At 37.8% G+C, this 18,214-nt stretch overlaps 1 protein-coding gene across 1 annotated transcript; it reads right to left on the bottom strand.

Moving 5' to 3' along the window:
* Positions 1 to 16,907: 16,907 nt before the first annotated feature.
* LOC122040820 lies at positions 16,908 to 18,157 on the bottom strand. Its single transcript, XM_042600263.1, has 5 exons — positions 18,034 to 18,157; positions 17,579 to 17,945; positions 17,407 to 17,499; positions 17,242 to 17,325; positions 16,908 to 17,140 (listed from the first exon to the last, which is right to left on the bottom strand). The coding sequence occupies exons 1-5, from the start codon at positions 18,057 to 18,059 to the stop codon at positions 16,994 to 16,996; spliced, it is 717 nt and encodes a 238-aa protein (XP_042456197.1). The 5' UTR covers positions 18,060 to 18,157; the 3' UTR covers positions 16,908 to 16,993.
* Positions 18,158 to 18,214: the final 57 nt, after the last annotated feature.

The following is an 18,214-nucleotide window of genomic DNA, read 5'->3' as shown; positions in this document are numbered from 1 at the left end:
CTGTCTGTCACTACAGAATCACCGAGGAAGAAGACCGCTGTCACTCGGAAAACTCCTAAATCCGGTGGACGACTGACGTTACTGGTCGGAAGTACAATTTGCGACGGTGGAAGCGCGAAATCCTCGAAGAAACCTCTCCGGTAGAAATCTGCTGAATGAAGGAAATCTTCCGAGGGCTGTCAACCCTACGCTGCCTTCTTCATCGTGTCCGGCGGATTCGAGTTGTGTGGTACCAGAGCTTGGAAGAAGTCCGGCTGGAAATTCTCCTGCGAAGGGGAAACGGCGCTGCTGGAATCTGAGCTCCTGCCTTCTTCACCGTTTCCAGCAAAGAAACTCAGGATTCCGATGCTGATGTGAGAAATGGAGTGACGCCGGAGAAGAACCCAGAACTCGCCACCGCCAGACACGGTGAAGAAGGCAGCGTAGGGTTGACAGCCCTTGGAAGATTTCCTTCATTCAGCAGATTTCTACCGGAGAGGTTTCTTCGAGGAATTCGCGCTTCCACCGTCGCAAATTGTACTTCCGACCAGTAACGTCAGTCGTCCACCGGATTCAGGAGTTTTCCGAGTGACAACGGTCTTCTTCCTCGGTGATTCTGTAGTGACAGACAGAGTACTTTGTGCGTGTTTGACTGTGGAGAAGTGGATTGGTTAATTAGGATTTACTTGCTTTGTTTGGTTAATTCTGTTGAATTTACTTAATTACTGTCTTGTTGCTTCATTTATGTTTGTTTGTGTTCTTTGGTATGTCTTCATGTTAGTTCTGTTGATGATTATGCTTGTGTCGTAGTGTGACAATGCGATGTAAGTATATTCTTCAATGGTTAGATAGAATTGTAGGTTAGTTTTAGTTATGCTTGTTTTACTATCTGTTATGTTTGTTTGTTATACCTGTAGAAGGTGTAGCTTGTAGCGTAGAGTGACACTGCGTTATAGGTTCATCTTTGCTGGTTAGTTAGGATTTCAATTATTGCATTAGGTTTAGAGAACAAAACCCCCAAACAAACCCCTGGGTTCGATCTTGTCTGAAAACAAACGTCCTATCACTGGTTCCGCGAGAGAGACGATCCGGTCCTCTACTATACTACCTTAGTGTAGGTTAAGGGTGTCGGTTGAGTATAAATTAATTAATTTGATTTGTGAGAGTGACAGACTCACTGTCAAATTTTGGCGCCGTTGCCGGGGATCCGCTGGAATCGCCGCCGTCGGCTTCGTTGTCTTCGATTGGGAGAAAGGAACGGGGGCGTCGGGGAGAAGAAATCGCAAGCCCTAACCCGAGCCGAGTGCTACTGTGCATCCGCGTGAGGGTTAAAGGAGAAGGTTTCTCCTCCTTTAATCTCAGTCGTCCGATGAGATGGATGAAGATCCGACCGTCCATCTTGTGAGGAGGAGAAGAGAATGCTTCTTAATGGGTTGCCGGATCCGGATTAAGAAAGCAGATCCATTAAAGATTGAATCCAGATCCATTATGAGAAGTGAAATTGGGCTTTTATAATTGGGCTTAAGGAATGGGTTTGAGATGAGGCTTTACTTCTTTGGATGTCCTTGATGTCTTGATCATGGATCTTGATCAATGGTCCAGATTACTTCCCTACAAAACAAGATGCAAATTTTAGATAAAATATCAGAAAAATATAGGAAAAATTAGATCAACGCTCTAAATAAATCTCAACTCATAAAACATGATATAAATACAGAATTAAGCATATAAGAGGATAAAAATATCAAGTCCAAGATCCAAAATAACATATAAAAATGCTAGTTATCAACTCCCCCACACTTATTCTTGCTCGCCTCGAGCAAGTAAAATAGAAAAAGAAAATAACTAAGATGTCTTCCCCTAGCAATTCTCAACCATACATAGAAAATAGTGAAAAGAGAGTTATCTAGGTTTGTCAAATTCAAATGACTAAAGCAATCATGGATTCAATTCATACACTAATTAACAATCATGATAACTTCCATCCATAATAGATAAATTGAAAATGATAATAAAATAACCTCACAAGGAAAATGATGATGACTCTCCTCTCATATACATGCAATAGTGGAGCTCACTCAAGCTACTCATGATAAATGCACTACCATATGCTTGCTCTTCTTCTAATCTTCACCACCATATACATAAGAATGCACAATAAAATAATGAAGGCTTATTTATGTAAGGGAAACATGAATCAAAGCAAATAATAGGATAAGAAAAGAGATGAAGAAGATAAAACAAGTTATTGGTGGAAGACATGGACATAATGGAATATTACATAGATGAGTACAAGAGAATAATGCCCAAAAATATATCTCATCCAAACTTCCAAGCTAGCTCTAAAAACTCAATAAAAATGTGAACACCCTCTATTATAGCTTTTACAATAAACATCCGCTCATGATATACAATAAAATCTAAATTTTGCTACAATAAAGATTGTCACTAACAAAAAGTTCTACCACCTTTCACCAATACAATAAAAATGTGAACAACTCCTACTCTAGCATTTCACACTAAAATCTACACATGATATGCGATAATATCTCAATATCGCTAAAGTAAAAATTGTCACTCACAAAAATTCTACCACAAATGAATAAAAATGACACATGTCAACATTTTTCACAACTCCAATAAACATGTAGACAACCTCTACTATAGCTTTCCAATAAAAATCACTACTCATGATATACAATAAAATCTAAATATTGCTACAATAAAGATTGTCTCTCTAAAAAGTTCTACCACACACAAATACAAAAGGGCACAACATGTTAAAGCTTTTTCTTTTTTCAATTTTTTTTTCTTTTCACTTTTTTTTTTCTTTCTTTTGCTGTTCTCTTTTTTTTCTTTTTCATTTGCTTTTTTTTCTGATTTACTTTTCTTTTTTTTCCTTTTTTTTTTTTCAACATGCTATGCAACATTATACAACATCATCAATAGCTCAACAAAAAGATACAAAGCATGGTTTACCTATGGTGATCAAGCATGATTCACCTATGCCTCTCTTAAATTCTACTAAGCTATTTCTCTCCCCCATACTTAAACTTTTGACCGTCCCGGGCAAAATACTCATCATGTACATCCAGAAATATCCACATCCATAAGAAGGTAAGAGTGAAATAAATGGAAATAAATGGAAGAGAGAAAAGAATGATATGAAAAATGATATGAATTTTATTCAAGAAACATGTGATAACAAAAGGAATGAAAGAAAGAAAGTGAGATAGCCTTCATAAAAATCATGCAAACCTATGATAATGTGGTCTTGAAAGAATTAAGCAAGTTCTAGAGTAGCATTAACCACAAGTGCATCACACATCAATAGGAATAATAGGCTCAAAAATATCCTCACTAGGTATATAAAAAATTATCATCTCAATCTACCAACATGAAATCCATTATCAAATTGTAATCACATGTAATCCAAGAATCCAATCATGACAATAAATCATCAAACTCGACAATCAAATTTAACTAACTTTCACAATTTCTAAGATGATAAAAAGAATGCATTGGGAATTTATTATGAAAACCGACAAAGCAAACTAAAAATGAACTACTAAGCAAAAGTAAATAAAGCAACCAAATATATAGAAGTAGAAAGAAAAATAGAAGTGAGATGGAACCAACTCCCCTAATTTCTGGCGGTCGAAGTCGATTCAGTTCCAGAAGCCATTCTGGAAGTGGTAAAAGATGGTTCATTTGAAATATCCACTCCAGAAGCTTGCTTATTGCATAGAGAGTTAGAGCTTTCTTCAAGTGGTAGAATGCATCCTTGCATGATTGACTACAAATAAAATATCTGAAGAAATTCTGCACACTAAAAAGAAAAAGATGCATTTCCTGCACGCATGCTGTGTAAGATGTACCAGAAACAATATCAAAATCAACAGAGCATGAATCAAAAGACATGTTACATCCACTACAATCAAAATGAACTATCTCCATGGTATTTCCTAAAGATTCAGAAGAAATATTATCCTTACCATCCTGAAAGATACCTGGAGTCTCTAGTATAGTAAATGTGACATCATCTCGATCAGGTGAAAGAACTGTCTCTGGATCAGGTACAACCAATGGAAGTGATTCTTGAGTTTCCCCTACACTTCCATCGTCACAAGGTACATCTACAGACTCAACTGACTCAGCTGGTGGTGGAATAGTCAAAGGAAGTGATTCTTGGGTCTCCCCTACACTTCCATCATCAAAAGCAACACCTGCAACATCAAGACTATCTGGAACAACAATATCATCAACAAAAATATTATCAGGATCAACTACAACATCACAATTTAAAAAGCTAGAAGAATCATGCAGAGAAGCAGAATTAAGATAAGGCAAATCACAAACTCTACAACTCATCTCCTTCAAAATCGATGCAGTAGGTTGATCTGATTGCAACTGTAACTGTGTTGATAATTGTGATCTTTCCTGGAATTGTGTTTCTCGATGTTGTCCGAATTGTTGTAACTGCTCCCTAAAATGCTGCTCAGGCTGATGATGAAGATATGACTGATAATGTTGAGACCACTCAGAATTCCTTTGTTGTGTGCTCCTATACTCGAATCCTGCAATTGAATTATACCTATCCTGCTGATGGATCTGATAAAGCTGAGGATCAGGCTGATAATATTGGATCCTGGTAGGGAGTACACTAGCAAAGGAATGAACATCCTCGGTAATCATCGGTCTAGTCTTATACTGCTGATAATTTGCAGACATAATCTCAATAAGTTCTTTAGCCTGAGTAGAGGTCTTGTTAACTAAAGCCCCTCCACTAGCTGCATCAACCATACTTCTGTCCATGGGACACAATCCCTCATAGAAGTATATAATAAGAAGTTGATCGCTTATCTGGTGCTGAGGGCAACTAGCAACAAGTCTTTTAAATCTATCCCAATAATTTTGAAATGGTTCTCCTGTGAATTGCTGGATTCCATAAATACTCCTCTGAATAGCTGCAATCCTAGAAGCAGGAAAGAACCTTGCCAGAAATAATCTCTTCATCTCGAACCAGCTGGTAATAGAATTGGGTGGGAGACAATACAGCCAATCTTTTGCTGAATCTGCTACTGAGAATGGAAATGCTCTAAGTCTGACATCTTCACTTGATACGCCATGTGGATTCCATGAAGAGCACACCATATCCAATTCATGTAGATGCCTGTTGGGATCTTCACCAGATAGCCCATGAAACTTCGGTAATAAATGTGCAATTTTCCATAACTCGAAGTCTACGTCCAAATCAGAATGATGAATGCAAAAAGAATCCTCTGACAAATCTAGTGCCCAAAGGTCTCTCAGAGTCTTTTCAGTGTTGTTCTCCATATTACTTAACAGATCTGAAGTCCTGAACACGCTGAAACTGATGACACAAAAAAGATTCCCTGGTCTAACCTGAAACACTCATGCAAATAATATCAAAAGACACAGGAAAATATACGAGATATCACGCATACATACAAGCAATGAATAATGAAGCTCTAACAATATTTTTTTAATTTTTGCAACCACCAAAGAAATAGAAATGAGAGAGAATAAAATCGGAAAAAAAAATGAAATGCAAAGTATAGAAACATTAAAACGGTGGTCTAAATGATGAAATTGACCAAAATAGGTCTTTATTCACGACATACTGTAGTATTACTTCTCTCACTCCTTTCCTTCAACCTACAAAGTTCCAGAGCAAAAGGAGATACTAACAGCTAAGTCTAAAGAAAAATAAAATAACAAAGTAGAAAAGCAAGAACAAGATAAATATAAAACTATCTACAGTCTAAAAACAAACGAACACCACTATTTCCCCGGCAACGGCGCCAAAATTTGATAATAGCCATTTGTATGTCACGTGGCACATCAAATTAATTAAAATTGAAACTGATTAAAATTAAGACAAGTGTCGTAGTAAGGAGTCCCAAGTCGTTTTTTTTTCTCAAGGGTAACTAGCGAAATGTGTGAATTTTAGCATTGATTCAAAAGAAGTTATAACATCAACAAGGTCTAAGCATAATCTATTGTTTTCCCATTCATAATTCAATCACAGCATATAGAATCACCAATCAAACTTATAGAAACCAAATTTGTTTTCCATTTACCTTCGTAATCAAAGTCACAATTACACTCAATTGCTCACTCACAATATATTGTTTAAAGATAAACAATCAAAACCTCAAGTGAAGCTTTCCACCAATAACTAAATTACAGCAACAATTAAACTCAAAATCTTAGCCACAATTCTGTTAAACAAGGACATCATTCTAGAGCTCATGTTTAACATCCAACCTACAAGCGAGTTAACCATCACAAGATCAATTGTATTGAACAAGAAATTATGAACGGAACAAAACTACAACAATTAACTAAACAACCTGCAAGAAAATGGTTAGCAATTAACTAAACTATAATCAATTTTAACATATTTGGAATTGCAGATTCAACAAAACAAAACTATCAATGGAATTCAGGATTGAAAAGAAAGAAACAGAAACAGGATTGTAACAAAACTGAAACAACAATGAAATTGCAAGGTAAAGAAAATCATATCTAAAGATCTGAGCGAGTTGAGACCATTCTAAGACAAAGGTAAAGAAAACCTAATCTAAACCTAAGCATTCCACAAACCAGAACCCAGATCAAAACCTCTCCACTCTGCCGAAACAGAGATGATCTCTGAAACCTCCATCGAACAACCGACAACTATAAACAAGCTTACACTATTTCCAGTAGACGTTCACAGCTTTTAGAAACCTCCCCTCAAGCTCCCGACGACTGAAAATCTCATCATCCGTAGAACAGAGCATCGAATTCTGAAAATCATGAAGCTAACTCAATTGATAAGATCTACTTAACTTCTCTATGGAATGAAGATCGGAAATGGCTCAGAACTCCAAGGAATCTTCCTCGTAGATCTGATGGATGCTGAGATCACTGATCGGAAACCTCCCCGATCGGGTTTTCAGCGGCGAAACAGAACCCGAATTGCGGCTGAGGAACCTCCCTCAACTGCTCTCTGATCGTCGGAAAATGGCGCCGGTAGCTTGCAATCGCCGTCGGTGAAGACGCTCAGCTCTTGTATCTGGAATTGTGGAAGGGAACTCGGCCGTCGCTGTTAGGAAGACGAAGATACTGTAGCTGTAATCGCGAAGCCGAGAACAGGAGCTACTGTAGCTTCTCAACGTTTTTAAACCTCTCCTCATCTGATCCAACGGTCCAAAACAATCCAAGCTTGATCAATGGTTGAAATGAGCTCAGATCTGGATCAAAATCTCCGGATCTTCATCAACGGATGAGATCTGCTCCCCATCAAGTCAGATGAACCAGTTGCTTGTCAGATGGCCCAGATCTCCCCAAATCTTCAATGGACGGCCCAAATCAATCCAAGGTTTGATCGCTCCGTTAAACCCTAGATTTGAGCCCGAATTCAACTTGATCTGATCAGGTCATAACCCTTTTGATGTCTACAAAATAATAAACAAATATCAGCATCAAAATATCATGAAAATAGACTAATTTGCAATAGAGTCCAAAACTGATACAAAGTATAAAAATGCAATGTAAATATGGGTTCTATATATGAAAACTACATCAAACCATGATTATATGAATGAGAATAGTATAGTAAAATCATGGTTGTCAATGAAATCGATCAGGTAAGTCAGGTACGATCCTTACCACCTGATAAGTTATTTAAATTTATAAAGTTTCTGACTAAAACATCTCATAAATTAGAAGTAGAAAATAAGGAATTAAAATTAATATTAGTTATTTCTTCTCGATTAGAAGATTTTGAAAAAGTGAAATTGGAAAATGAAAAATTGAAAACAGAAATAGAAGAGTTGAAAAATTGTACATGCACACATATTAAAAGATATAATGATTTAAATTGCCACCTTAGATTTCATAGGGGTCAAATCAGAAAACTATCAAGAAAATATATATCTAAGAAATTTCTTATTAACTCAGTTAGAAGAAACCTATATTGGGTTCTAAAATCGTATTTGAATTAGATATTTAAATTTAGGGCTTTCAGAGAGTAGATTAAATGTTTAATTTCCTTAAAAGACTTTGTCTAGAAAGTGGTTGTTGCTTCAATAACCAAGAAAGTCTAATTATTGGATCGAGATGCGCTAGAGGGGGGGGTGAATAGCGCTCGTGGCTATTTCGTTTTTCGATTATCGGAATCGTATCGAGTAAGTCGTTCGAGTATAAGCGTAGCGGAAAGAAATAGAAACAAGTACAAACAAAGACACGAAAGATTTACTTCGTTCGGAGCCTGTGGCGACTCCTACTCGAAGGCCCGCGATCCTTGATCGCTTTCCGTGGGCAACAACTATAAGTACGAAAAAGAGTTACAGCTTTGAAGTACAAGTAAATAAAGAAAACTAATGGTACTGACGACAAGAACAGAATCTTGGAGCTTCGGGTCGTCGGAGACTTGTAGCAACACTTCCGGATGTATTTTAGAGCAGCACGTTGGAGACAGAAGACTTGAAAATTGATTATATGAGCTGCTGGTCGAGACCTCTTATAAAGGCTGTTCAAGGCGTCTTCTACTGTTCACCAAGGCGCCTTGAATAAGCCGAGTCAGCCGTGGAGATAAGGGGCGAACTGGTCGAACCTTATCACAGATTCAAGGCGCCTTCCACTGTTCACCAGGGCGCCTTCATCTGTTCAAGGCGCCTTCCACTGTTCATCAAGGCGCCTTGAACAGCTTCTCACAGCCAGCTCCATCCTTGCACCCGAGGCGCCTCCAAGCTCCATGAAGGCGCCTCGGACACTGTTCATCCAAGGCTTTAGATCGCTCCTTTGCACCTGCAAGATACGTTAGTCCAAACACTACCCTGCAACACAAAGTTAGTACAATAAATATGATAAATGTAGTATAGACAGTCTCCGGACTGTCCGAGTCTGACTTCGGGTTTCCGACCGGAAATCCTAGGTCGACCCGACGCCTACTGTTCCCTCTACGGGGAACGCGTCCTCACCTACTCCACTCAGGAGATTTACCTGTTGCCAGTCAATCCTCCAGATCGACTGGACTTTTGCTCAGCACTCAACGCTTCCGGACTTTCTGCTGGACATCCGCTTCCCGGCCAGTCCAGTCTTTCACCTGGTTCGGGACACCAGGACTTTCCACCTAGGGTTACCACCCCCTAGGACTTTTGCCTGAAGCCATCGACCTGCCAGGACTTTCCGCATAGGGTTACCACCCCCTATGACCTAGGGTTACCGCCCCCTAGGGTTTTTCTTTTTGCCTAACCGCAGCTAGGACTTTTCTCCACCTAGGGTTACCGCCCCCTAGGACCTAGGGTTACCACCTCCTAGTGTTTTCACCTGCCTAACCGCAGTTAGGACTTTCCTGAAACACTCATTCAACATGTTAGATAACAACACGACTTAACTTTGAACCCTTTGCCATTATCAAAACTTGGGTTCGATCGTCGGATGCTTCCCACACCAACACTAATGCCTCGCCACAACCTGGAAGCAAATTAATAAAATAAAATATTTAATTGACTAACTGATAAAACATTTACTTGTGATTAATAATGCTTTAAATAGTTGTCAAAATTACTTAAACATTTTTTTCTTGCTTTTTTTTTAACTTAGAATTTGTTTTTTAAAAAACTTAAAGTTTTTAAAAGTTATCTATCTCAAAGTTTTTTAAAACTTTATCAACTCAATTTTTTTCTCCTTAGACTTTTGAGGTGCCCCATTTTTTTATATGATCAAAGGGAGAGAATGAAAAATTAAGTCTATAGGGAGGTAGCTTAATTTTTTTTTTTACTCTTAAATTTTTTACTTTTTACACTTAATAGCAAATTTATTACTTTTACCTTATGTTGGTTTACCCTAACTTAACTTGGGTTGCTCACATCAAAAAGGGAGAGATTGTTGGAAACCCAAGATAGTTTTGATGTGATCAAATAAGTTAGGTTAGGTCCTGTTAGGTTTAACCTTGTGTCTAAGTGTGCAGGAACTTAGAAGCACAGGAAGTCGAGCAAAAGATGTAGGTATCGAGAAGGACAGCACGGGAGAGAGTTGACGGGCTCGGTACGTCTGAGGGACGAGGTATTACGGAAGAGTAAGAGGGCGAATGAGAAGGAGGCGTGCAGCGTTTCTGAGGGATGAGAAGTCGAAGCAGAAGGTTGCTCGAGAAGGCGAAAGTTGGGTTCGGATGAGCTCGACTTCGGATGGTTGAAATCACCCAAGCGAGCGGAGCAAGAGCAGAAGACCCGGACCAAGGCGAGCGGAACCGGAGCGGAAGACTTAGATAAAAAAAGTCAATTATGTTGACTTTTCTAGTCCGGGCGCCCTGACCAGGTCGGGGCACTTGGAACTAGTTCGGGGCGCCCGGACCATCCGGGCGCTCGGAATCTAACCTTTACCCAAATTGACCTAGCGTTTAACCGTTGTGTCAAGGATAGAATTCTATCCCATTCTAGGCGCCTGGAACCCTTCCAGGCACCCCAACTAGGACTATAAATATAGCTCTGGTCCAAGAGGTTCAGAACAACACTTATGATTTATTCTAGTTTTGTTTTGTTCTATAATTGAGTACTTCAACTGTTGTAAGAGACTTCTCTACCTGAAGAAGATTGTTTACTAAGCTCCAACTTCCTTGGATTAACAACCTCCCCGGTTGTAACCAAGTAACCCTTTCGTGCCTCTTTTCTTTCAGTCATTTATTTTATTTATGCAAGTGTTAGATTAATTAAGTCGTAAATTCAAGAAAGGTTCTTTTTATTTATCAAGGCTATTCACCCCCTCTAGCCGACCGCTAACGGTCTTACAGCTGGCACCAAAGATTCGCTCGACTGTTGAGAGATCATGGGAGATTGTTGATTTACTGTTAAGAGATCATTGGAGATTGCTGATTTTGAGATTGCTAGGCAACAACTTAGCAAATCGCTTAGGCATATTGATAACAATTTTGAGTGATATGCAATTTAGATTTGTGATAAGTGCAAAATGTGGGTATCCATCGTCGATGCTCGGCGAATGAGGTCCGAGCGACTTCAACATGTTGAACCGCTCCTTTATGGGCCGAAGGAGGATGATATGGCCACTGTTCTTGGTGATGAAGAGGAGGGGGGTGTCTTATGTTCTGCTGGAGAGGAGGGAATTGTAGCAACGACATCCTTATTTTAATCTACTTAGATTTCTTCAACATTAACATATTTGATAAATCAGTCCAATAGGCTATCAAAATCTTTGGGGGGTTTCTTCACTAAGGAATGGAAAAAGACCCCATCGAGGAGCCCTTCATAAAAGGTACTCACCAATATCTCAGAAGTAGCTGAGAGTCTATAACAACCTGATTGAATCACTTAATGTATGACTTTAGTAAATCTTTTGTCCTTGTTTGAGGGCGAACAAGTTCAAGGTAGTCTTGTGATATTTTCAACTGCTAGTAATATGATCTTGAAATCCTTAAAAGCATAAAATAGAATCCGGAGGAAGTCGATTGAACCACCTTGCACCAAGCCTGAGAATGTTGTCAAAAACACTTCCACTTTACACCATCAGTATATTGGTGTAGTATAATGGCATTTTTAACTTTACAAAGATGGGCTTCTGGGTTGGTTGAGCCTCCATATTCTCTGACCTACGAGGGTCAAAATCGGTGGGATAATGGGTCCTTTAGAACATCCCAAGAGAAGGAAGTAATGGGTCGATTAGGTAAATGGCTGGTAATAGGGGTCTTGCTCGCTTCAGGTCTTGGGGAGGTGAAGAGGATCCTTAAGACTGTTCAAATATCTTGGATTCTACCACGGGCATCCATATCAAAGCACAAGGGAATTTAGTCGATGGAATCGACTTGGATCTTCGATTAGTGGCCTATGCCTCTTCAGCGGATACTGCAAATGCCTTTGAGGAACAATGATTAGTTGTTTGTTGCTTTTGTGCAAGTGGTTGCGCTTTTGCCATCACCGGCAAATAAAGGTCTTCTTGTGACAAGGTGAAAGTTGTGAACCTTCCGGCATCATTCATTTTCATGTTTCAAATCAAGTATATGTTCCCATAGACGTCATCGAAGTTAAGCCCGTCTAAAATCGATGAGGGTTGGAGCACCGGTGAGCTGGCCAGAATGTTGACCGGAAGAAGACCTCGAACCAAGGGGCCTACAGAAAACACTAAAGGGGGAGGAAGAAGAAGCATCAGCAAGCAGGTCAAGGGGGTCTCTGGTGCAACCCACTCCAATGCTCAAGTTAGTGAAGTGGAGGAAATGTATAAGAAAAACAATAAAAGCGAATAAGTTTGTCACGATGAGAAAGTGTATATGCACCTGCGAGGGTGGAACCCTTTTATAGCATTTTATAATTCTCATGTTAAATATATTAATGTTACAATTAAATGTCATATCAGAGTAAAGAAAATATTTTATATGTGTGTTTTTATAATATTGAATAATCTCAATGGTCATATATTATTATTATTCCATATCTATATCGATATAATATCCCACGACCTCTGATAGCATCATACACAACATTAATTGTGGAATTTAGCCATAGTTGGCAAGGCACATTGGGCTCAACTCAACTAAGAGAATAGTTGATCAATAAAGAAGGAGCTTAGTTTTGGATAACGGGTTAGCAGACCTAAAAGTATCACCTATTTAGTTTATAAGGAGCCAAGGGATACTGGACCCAGGAGTGGGGAGTCTTTGTTTGGGAGTTGAGAGTGTTAAGAGAGCATAATCCAGTGACTCGAGCAATCCAATTGGAAGTCTTAAGGAAACATATCTCAGTGACTCGGGGAATCCGTTCAAGAGTCTTAAGAGAGCAAAGCCCAGTGGCTCGAGAAATCTGGTCGGAAGTCTTAAAGGAGCAGAGCCTAGTGACTCCAGATATATGCTCAGGAGTTTATCAGATGACCCGATCAATAACCTACTTCTGTGGACCCTTAATGACTTTAACCTCCATATCAACTAGAGACTTAACCATTTTATCTACATGAGAATCCCTCTGTATTCACCGTATCAACTACCAAGCATCCTTAACTACCACTTACATGTGATTATATCTTAATCCAACCGGATTAGCTTGGCTTCAACTTGTGATCCGCATATAAAGTACAAACTAGTGTGAGCCTATGCACTTTTTTTTTATATATAAAAATGATGTTTGTGCTCTTGTCAAGGCATGTGCAACTATAAAAAGTCCACGGAGGAAAAACTAAGAAAGTCATGGTTTAATTAAATCCTAATACCCATGAATATTTTACAAGTCAATTTTTTAATACGTATTAGTTGGGCTTTAAATTTACTCGATATGTGGATAGGGGAAAACTTTCTACCTATCATATAAAACACAACACTCTTGTTGGTAAGGCAAAATATGTTCGAGGTGAAATTAATCTAAATTACTAATGATCTACCAACATCCTAATGGGTTGATGGCCCATCCATGATGAAACATAATAACAAAAGATGAATACGTTCACTTGTAGCGTTTTCGTCAATCCATCCCAATCTAACACGGATGAGATAAATTACGGACGACTACTAGCCTTTAGAATAGTGACTAGCACATAAGGGAGACATTATTCAAACCTCAGATCTCATGATGGTAACACCTCATGTGTTAATCACTAGACCGTCCTGAAGAGACACATCCATGATAAAACATGAATTATAATAATCTATATTTGAAAAGTCATTCAACAATGTTATACTCTAGTCCATCCTACCATACCAAAGTTAACCATCTAATAGATAACATGAACAAATATAACATATTGTCTCAAAAGGTTGTTCTTTTTTTAAACAATCAAATACATGACATTTTGGTTACATTAAAATGGTGTGTCATTTATTTATTGTCAAAATTATCCTTTTAAATTCACCTAAATTGTTATAGTCTCACTTGCCCCCTTAAAAAAATAAATTGATTAGTACTTGTTTGAGTAGACTCATATCATAGTTTTATTCAAAATTATTACTTAATTATATTTTTATAAAATATTATAAATTATATTTTAAAAACATAGGTAGAAAAAAAGTAATACAAATTCTATCATATTTTTTAATAAAATTATTATATAGATTATAAATTAATTTTTTTAAAAAAAATTACAAAATTAAAAAAAAATATCATAAAAATGTAAAAAATTTAAATTCATGTATTAATTTATAATTCACATAATAGTTTTTTTTTAAATTTATAATAGAATTAATATCAGTTTATTTTAAAATTTTAACTTTATAATCTTTAATATACTTCTTAAATATATATATATATATATATAAAAGCATGTTTGAACGTGCATATTGTGTCATCTTAAACACCAAAAAACGGTGTCTGTCTTTAGCCTTTAGTCTTTCATAAAGTCAGCCGATAAGTAAATTATGAAGGAGGATGAATCGTCTGATTCTTAAATTATGTATTAAAGGATGGTCTATAGTATAGATTGGTTGAATTTAATGATCTCATCTATTTAATAGGTATGATCCATCATAATTACTAATCATATTTTATTGATCATCCTCTGATCCATAAATTATGAATCAAAAAATCTTATCATATTGCTAGACCTCAGTCTGATGGGAACTATGGTTTCTATAGGACCCGATGATGAACCACTTATCTATTCTCACGATCAGATTATTTATGTGGGCTCAGATAAGAAAGTTTACCTCTGTGATCCAAAAGACTATTAAATCTCTCTTCAATCTTTCTATTCACTATTCACTTCTTTACTGAAGGCCTTTCGTTTGATTTTTTTCTTTTATCTTGTAGTTATGATCTCATTTGTATTCCGATCGAAAATGCATCTTAGGATTCTTTGTTTGTGTAGTCCCCCTCCTCATACTCAAAATCCTGAAAGAGTAATTTAATTCCTTTTTATTTTTATCCTTTGTTAATTCTATTTTTATTTTTGTTTTTGACATAAATATCCTTGCGGTGAACAATAAGGTGGTGTTTAGTTCTTTCACTGGAATAAGAATGAGAATGAGAATCATTATATTATGGAATGAGAATGAGTATAGAAATAGATATTACTCTTAAAAATAATGTTTGGTTAGTTCAATATTTTTTATCAGAATAAATTAAAATTTCCTTTTTTACCCTTAGAAGAAAATAAGAAAAGAAATATTAGATGTGAGAGAAAGTTGAATGTTAGAAGAAAAAAATATAATGAGAGAGAAAGTGTGATAGGAAATAATGAAGAGAGGAAAAGTTTGATGGAAGAGAGCATAATGAAAGAGGATGAGAGAGAAAATATAATGAGAGAGAAAGTATGATGTAAGAAAATGAAGAGAGAGAAAGTATGATGAGAGATGGAGAGAGTGTGTGATAGAAGAAATTAAGAAGAGAGAAAGTATGATGTGAGAGAAAATATGATGAGAGAGAATGCTGAAAGAGAAAGTGTGATGAGAAAAAAATAGGAGAATGTGATGGGAGAAAAAATATGGTGAGAGAGTATGAGGAAAGAGAAAGTGTGATGAGAAAGAATGTGTGATGGAAGAAAATGAAAAGAGAGAAAGTGTGATGAGAGAAAATAAGGAAAGAAAGTGTGATGAGAGAAAATAAGGAGAGAACAATTATGATGAGAAAGAAAACATGATGAGAGAGAAAGTGTGATAAGAAAAAAAGTATGATGAGAAAGAAAACATGTGGAACTGTCACATAAGCGACCCTTAGAGCCAGCCCCACGGATATGAAGGGACTAGAATTAAACATGATGAGAGAGAACATGATGAGAGAGAATGAGGAGGGAACGTGTGATGAAAGAGAAAGCATGATGAGTATGGATGAGGAGACAGAAATTAGGATGAGAAAAAAAGTGTAATGTAAGATGATGAAAAGAGAGAAAATGTGTTGAGAGGAAATAAGGAGATAAAGTGTGTAGGGCTGTAAACGAGCCGAGCCGAGTCAAACTTTGAGGTGTTCAAACTTTTTTGATAAGGTAACCGAGCCGAGCCGAGCCGAGCTTAAAATGAACCAAGCTTTTGAAATGAGTGTTCAAGCTTGGCTTGGTTTATTTTTTATGAGCTTGAGCTTGTTTGAAGCTTGGCTTGAGCTTGGTTCGTTTAGATGTTATCAAGCTCTCAATTCAAGCTTGGCTTGAGCTTGGTTCGAGCTTGGCTTGAGCTTGGTTCGAGCTTGGTTCGTTTAGATGTTATCGAGCTTTCAATTCAAGCTTGTTTGATTGTTTGAAACTTTTAGTTATTTGATTGGTTATTGAGCTTGGAAATTTAAATTTATTTATTTATTTTATTTTATTTTATTTTATTATTTATTTAGCATATTGAAAAGAGTTTTATTAATGAATATGGTTCGTGAACATTGTTCACGAACGTTGTTCACGAACGTTGTTCACGAACGTTGCTCACGAACGTTAACGAGCTGAACACATATGTATTTAAGCTTGTTTGTTTAGCTTAATGAACTGTTCAAGCTTGTTTGTTTAATCAATCTTGTGTATATTGAACGAACATAAACAAGCTCTTACCAAGCCGAACACCAAGCTTGTTCACGAACACTTGGTTCATTTACAGTCCTAAAAGTGTGTGTGATTGGAGAGATTGAGAAAAGAGAAAGTATAATAAGAAAGAAAACGTGATGATTACATGAGGAGAGAAAAAATATAATAAGAGAGAACAAGAAAAGAAAAAACGATATGAAAGAAAAATTAAACAAATATATTAAAGATATATTTATCTAAAATTTAATTCTCATTAAAACTCAAAAGAATTGATGGATTTTATCAATATTCACATTTTTAAGTTTCATTCTTAAATTTTAATTTTAATTTTATTCTCATCAACCAAATACAAAATTTAAAAATAAATTTATCCCCTCATTTTAAAATCTCTAAATCAAACGCAACGTACGAATAGTTGGCATGGTAAATTCACGTAAAATAAAACAATAAACGTACAATATATAATGGGACACCTCACAATAATATCACGATCAATCTCATTCGACAGCTTTATTCGACAAATTAAAATAAAAAGGAAAAAATAAAAAATAAAGGGGTTGACAAACTCTGACTAGTCCGATGTCGGTACCTTCCTACCGACGCTTCCGTAGAACTCTTTCCACGACTCCATCGCGCTCTTGACGTACGCTTCCGGCTCCTGTTCTCCTGTCTCTGGTTCCAGCATCACTTCCACTGCCAGCATCATCCTAATCACAGCCTACACAATTATATATATTCATCTTAATCAGTACTGAGTAATATAATTTGTAAATAATCGACTGTATGAGAATATATATATATTATCTGGGAGGGGAGGACCATGAGAAGACGAGGACGTGCATCAGACTCCGGTCCGATTTTTATGGTTTGTTTGCAGATTTCTTCCGCCGCGTGATAGTCTTTCTGCATAACTCATTTAGTTAGAAGGTACGCCGGAATTTTGCCGATGGCATGGGGAGCTAACTAGGAAAGCGATTCGATCACCTTCGCGATGTGCCACTGCACCACCTTCAGAGTAGCATCGAACATCATCGGGTCATCCATCCAGGACTCCATCTTAGGCACGCCGCACGTTCCCTGAATGCAGTTGGAAAGCATAGAGAGGAGCTAGAAAATAACATGTCTGTCAAATAAAGTTTAGCAACGAACGGACCACCTTCTTGAACAAGATTTCGCGCACTTCGTCCCGCGTTCTGTCCAGCACGTTATTTTCACAACTTTCGATTTCTACACAGATGAATCCTGGTTCGGTCGGCTTCGCAGGGGGGGCCGATACGGCGGGTGACAAGTAGACTGCACCCAGCACGCAAGCTACGGCGACGGCCGTCCCAGCCGCCACCTTCTTCCACCGGCCTTTCTTGTTCCCCTCGAACTCCTTCGGAAGGGGCACTGCATGGGAGCAGCGTACGGAGCGATGCCAGGGCACCGACGGCTGGGGAAAGTGGAGTCGCCGGCCAGCAGGCGCAAGACCAATGCGCCTAATTGCCGGGTGGTGACGGGGCAGGGTACTCCGTGCGCTGATCCTGAGGCACTCCATGAATTAACGAACATGGCGATCGTGCAAAATGGTATAAATGGCTTGTGAAAGGCGAAGGAATAAGGATTTCTTGCCGCTGGTCTCTTCTTTTGCATTTCATTTGATGCAAATCTTCCACTTTTTCTTTTTCAGCAAGGTACTGAGATTCCGTTCCATGTTGGCTTGGGGTCCGCGGAGGGATGTCAAGTAAAGTATATGCGAACAGGCAATAAGCCGTGGTATGCAGGGCACTGTCAATCCATAACTGCAACTAAG

This window comes from Zingiber officinale, chromosome 2A (assembly GCF_018446385.1).
Source record: "Zingiber officinale cultivar Zhangliang chromosome 2A, Zo_v1.1, whole genome shotgun sequence".
NCBI classification, from domain to species: Eukaryota; Viridiplantae; Streptophyta; class Magnoliopsida; order Zingiberales; family Zingiberaceae; genus Zingiber; species Zingiber officinale.
The sequence above is the reverse complement of the archived record's forward strand: the minus strand, read 5'-3'. Positions and strand labels throughout refer to the sequence as shown.

Bases quoted from the DNA above. Each gene is read 5' to 3' on its own strand.
- LOC122040820 (XM_042600263.1), bottom strand. From the start codon at position 18,059: ATGAAATGCAAAAGAAGAGACCAGCG. The intron at 17,500-17,578 runs GTGGTCCGTTCG...AACTGCATTCAG, and splicing joins GCGAAATCTTGTTCAAGAAG to GGAACGTGCGGCGTGCCTAA. The intron at 17,326-17,406 runs GTGATCGAATCG...TGAGTTATGCAG, and splicing joins TGCAGTGGCACATCGCGAAG to AAAGACTATCACGCGGCGGA.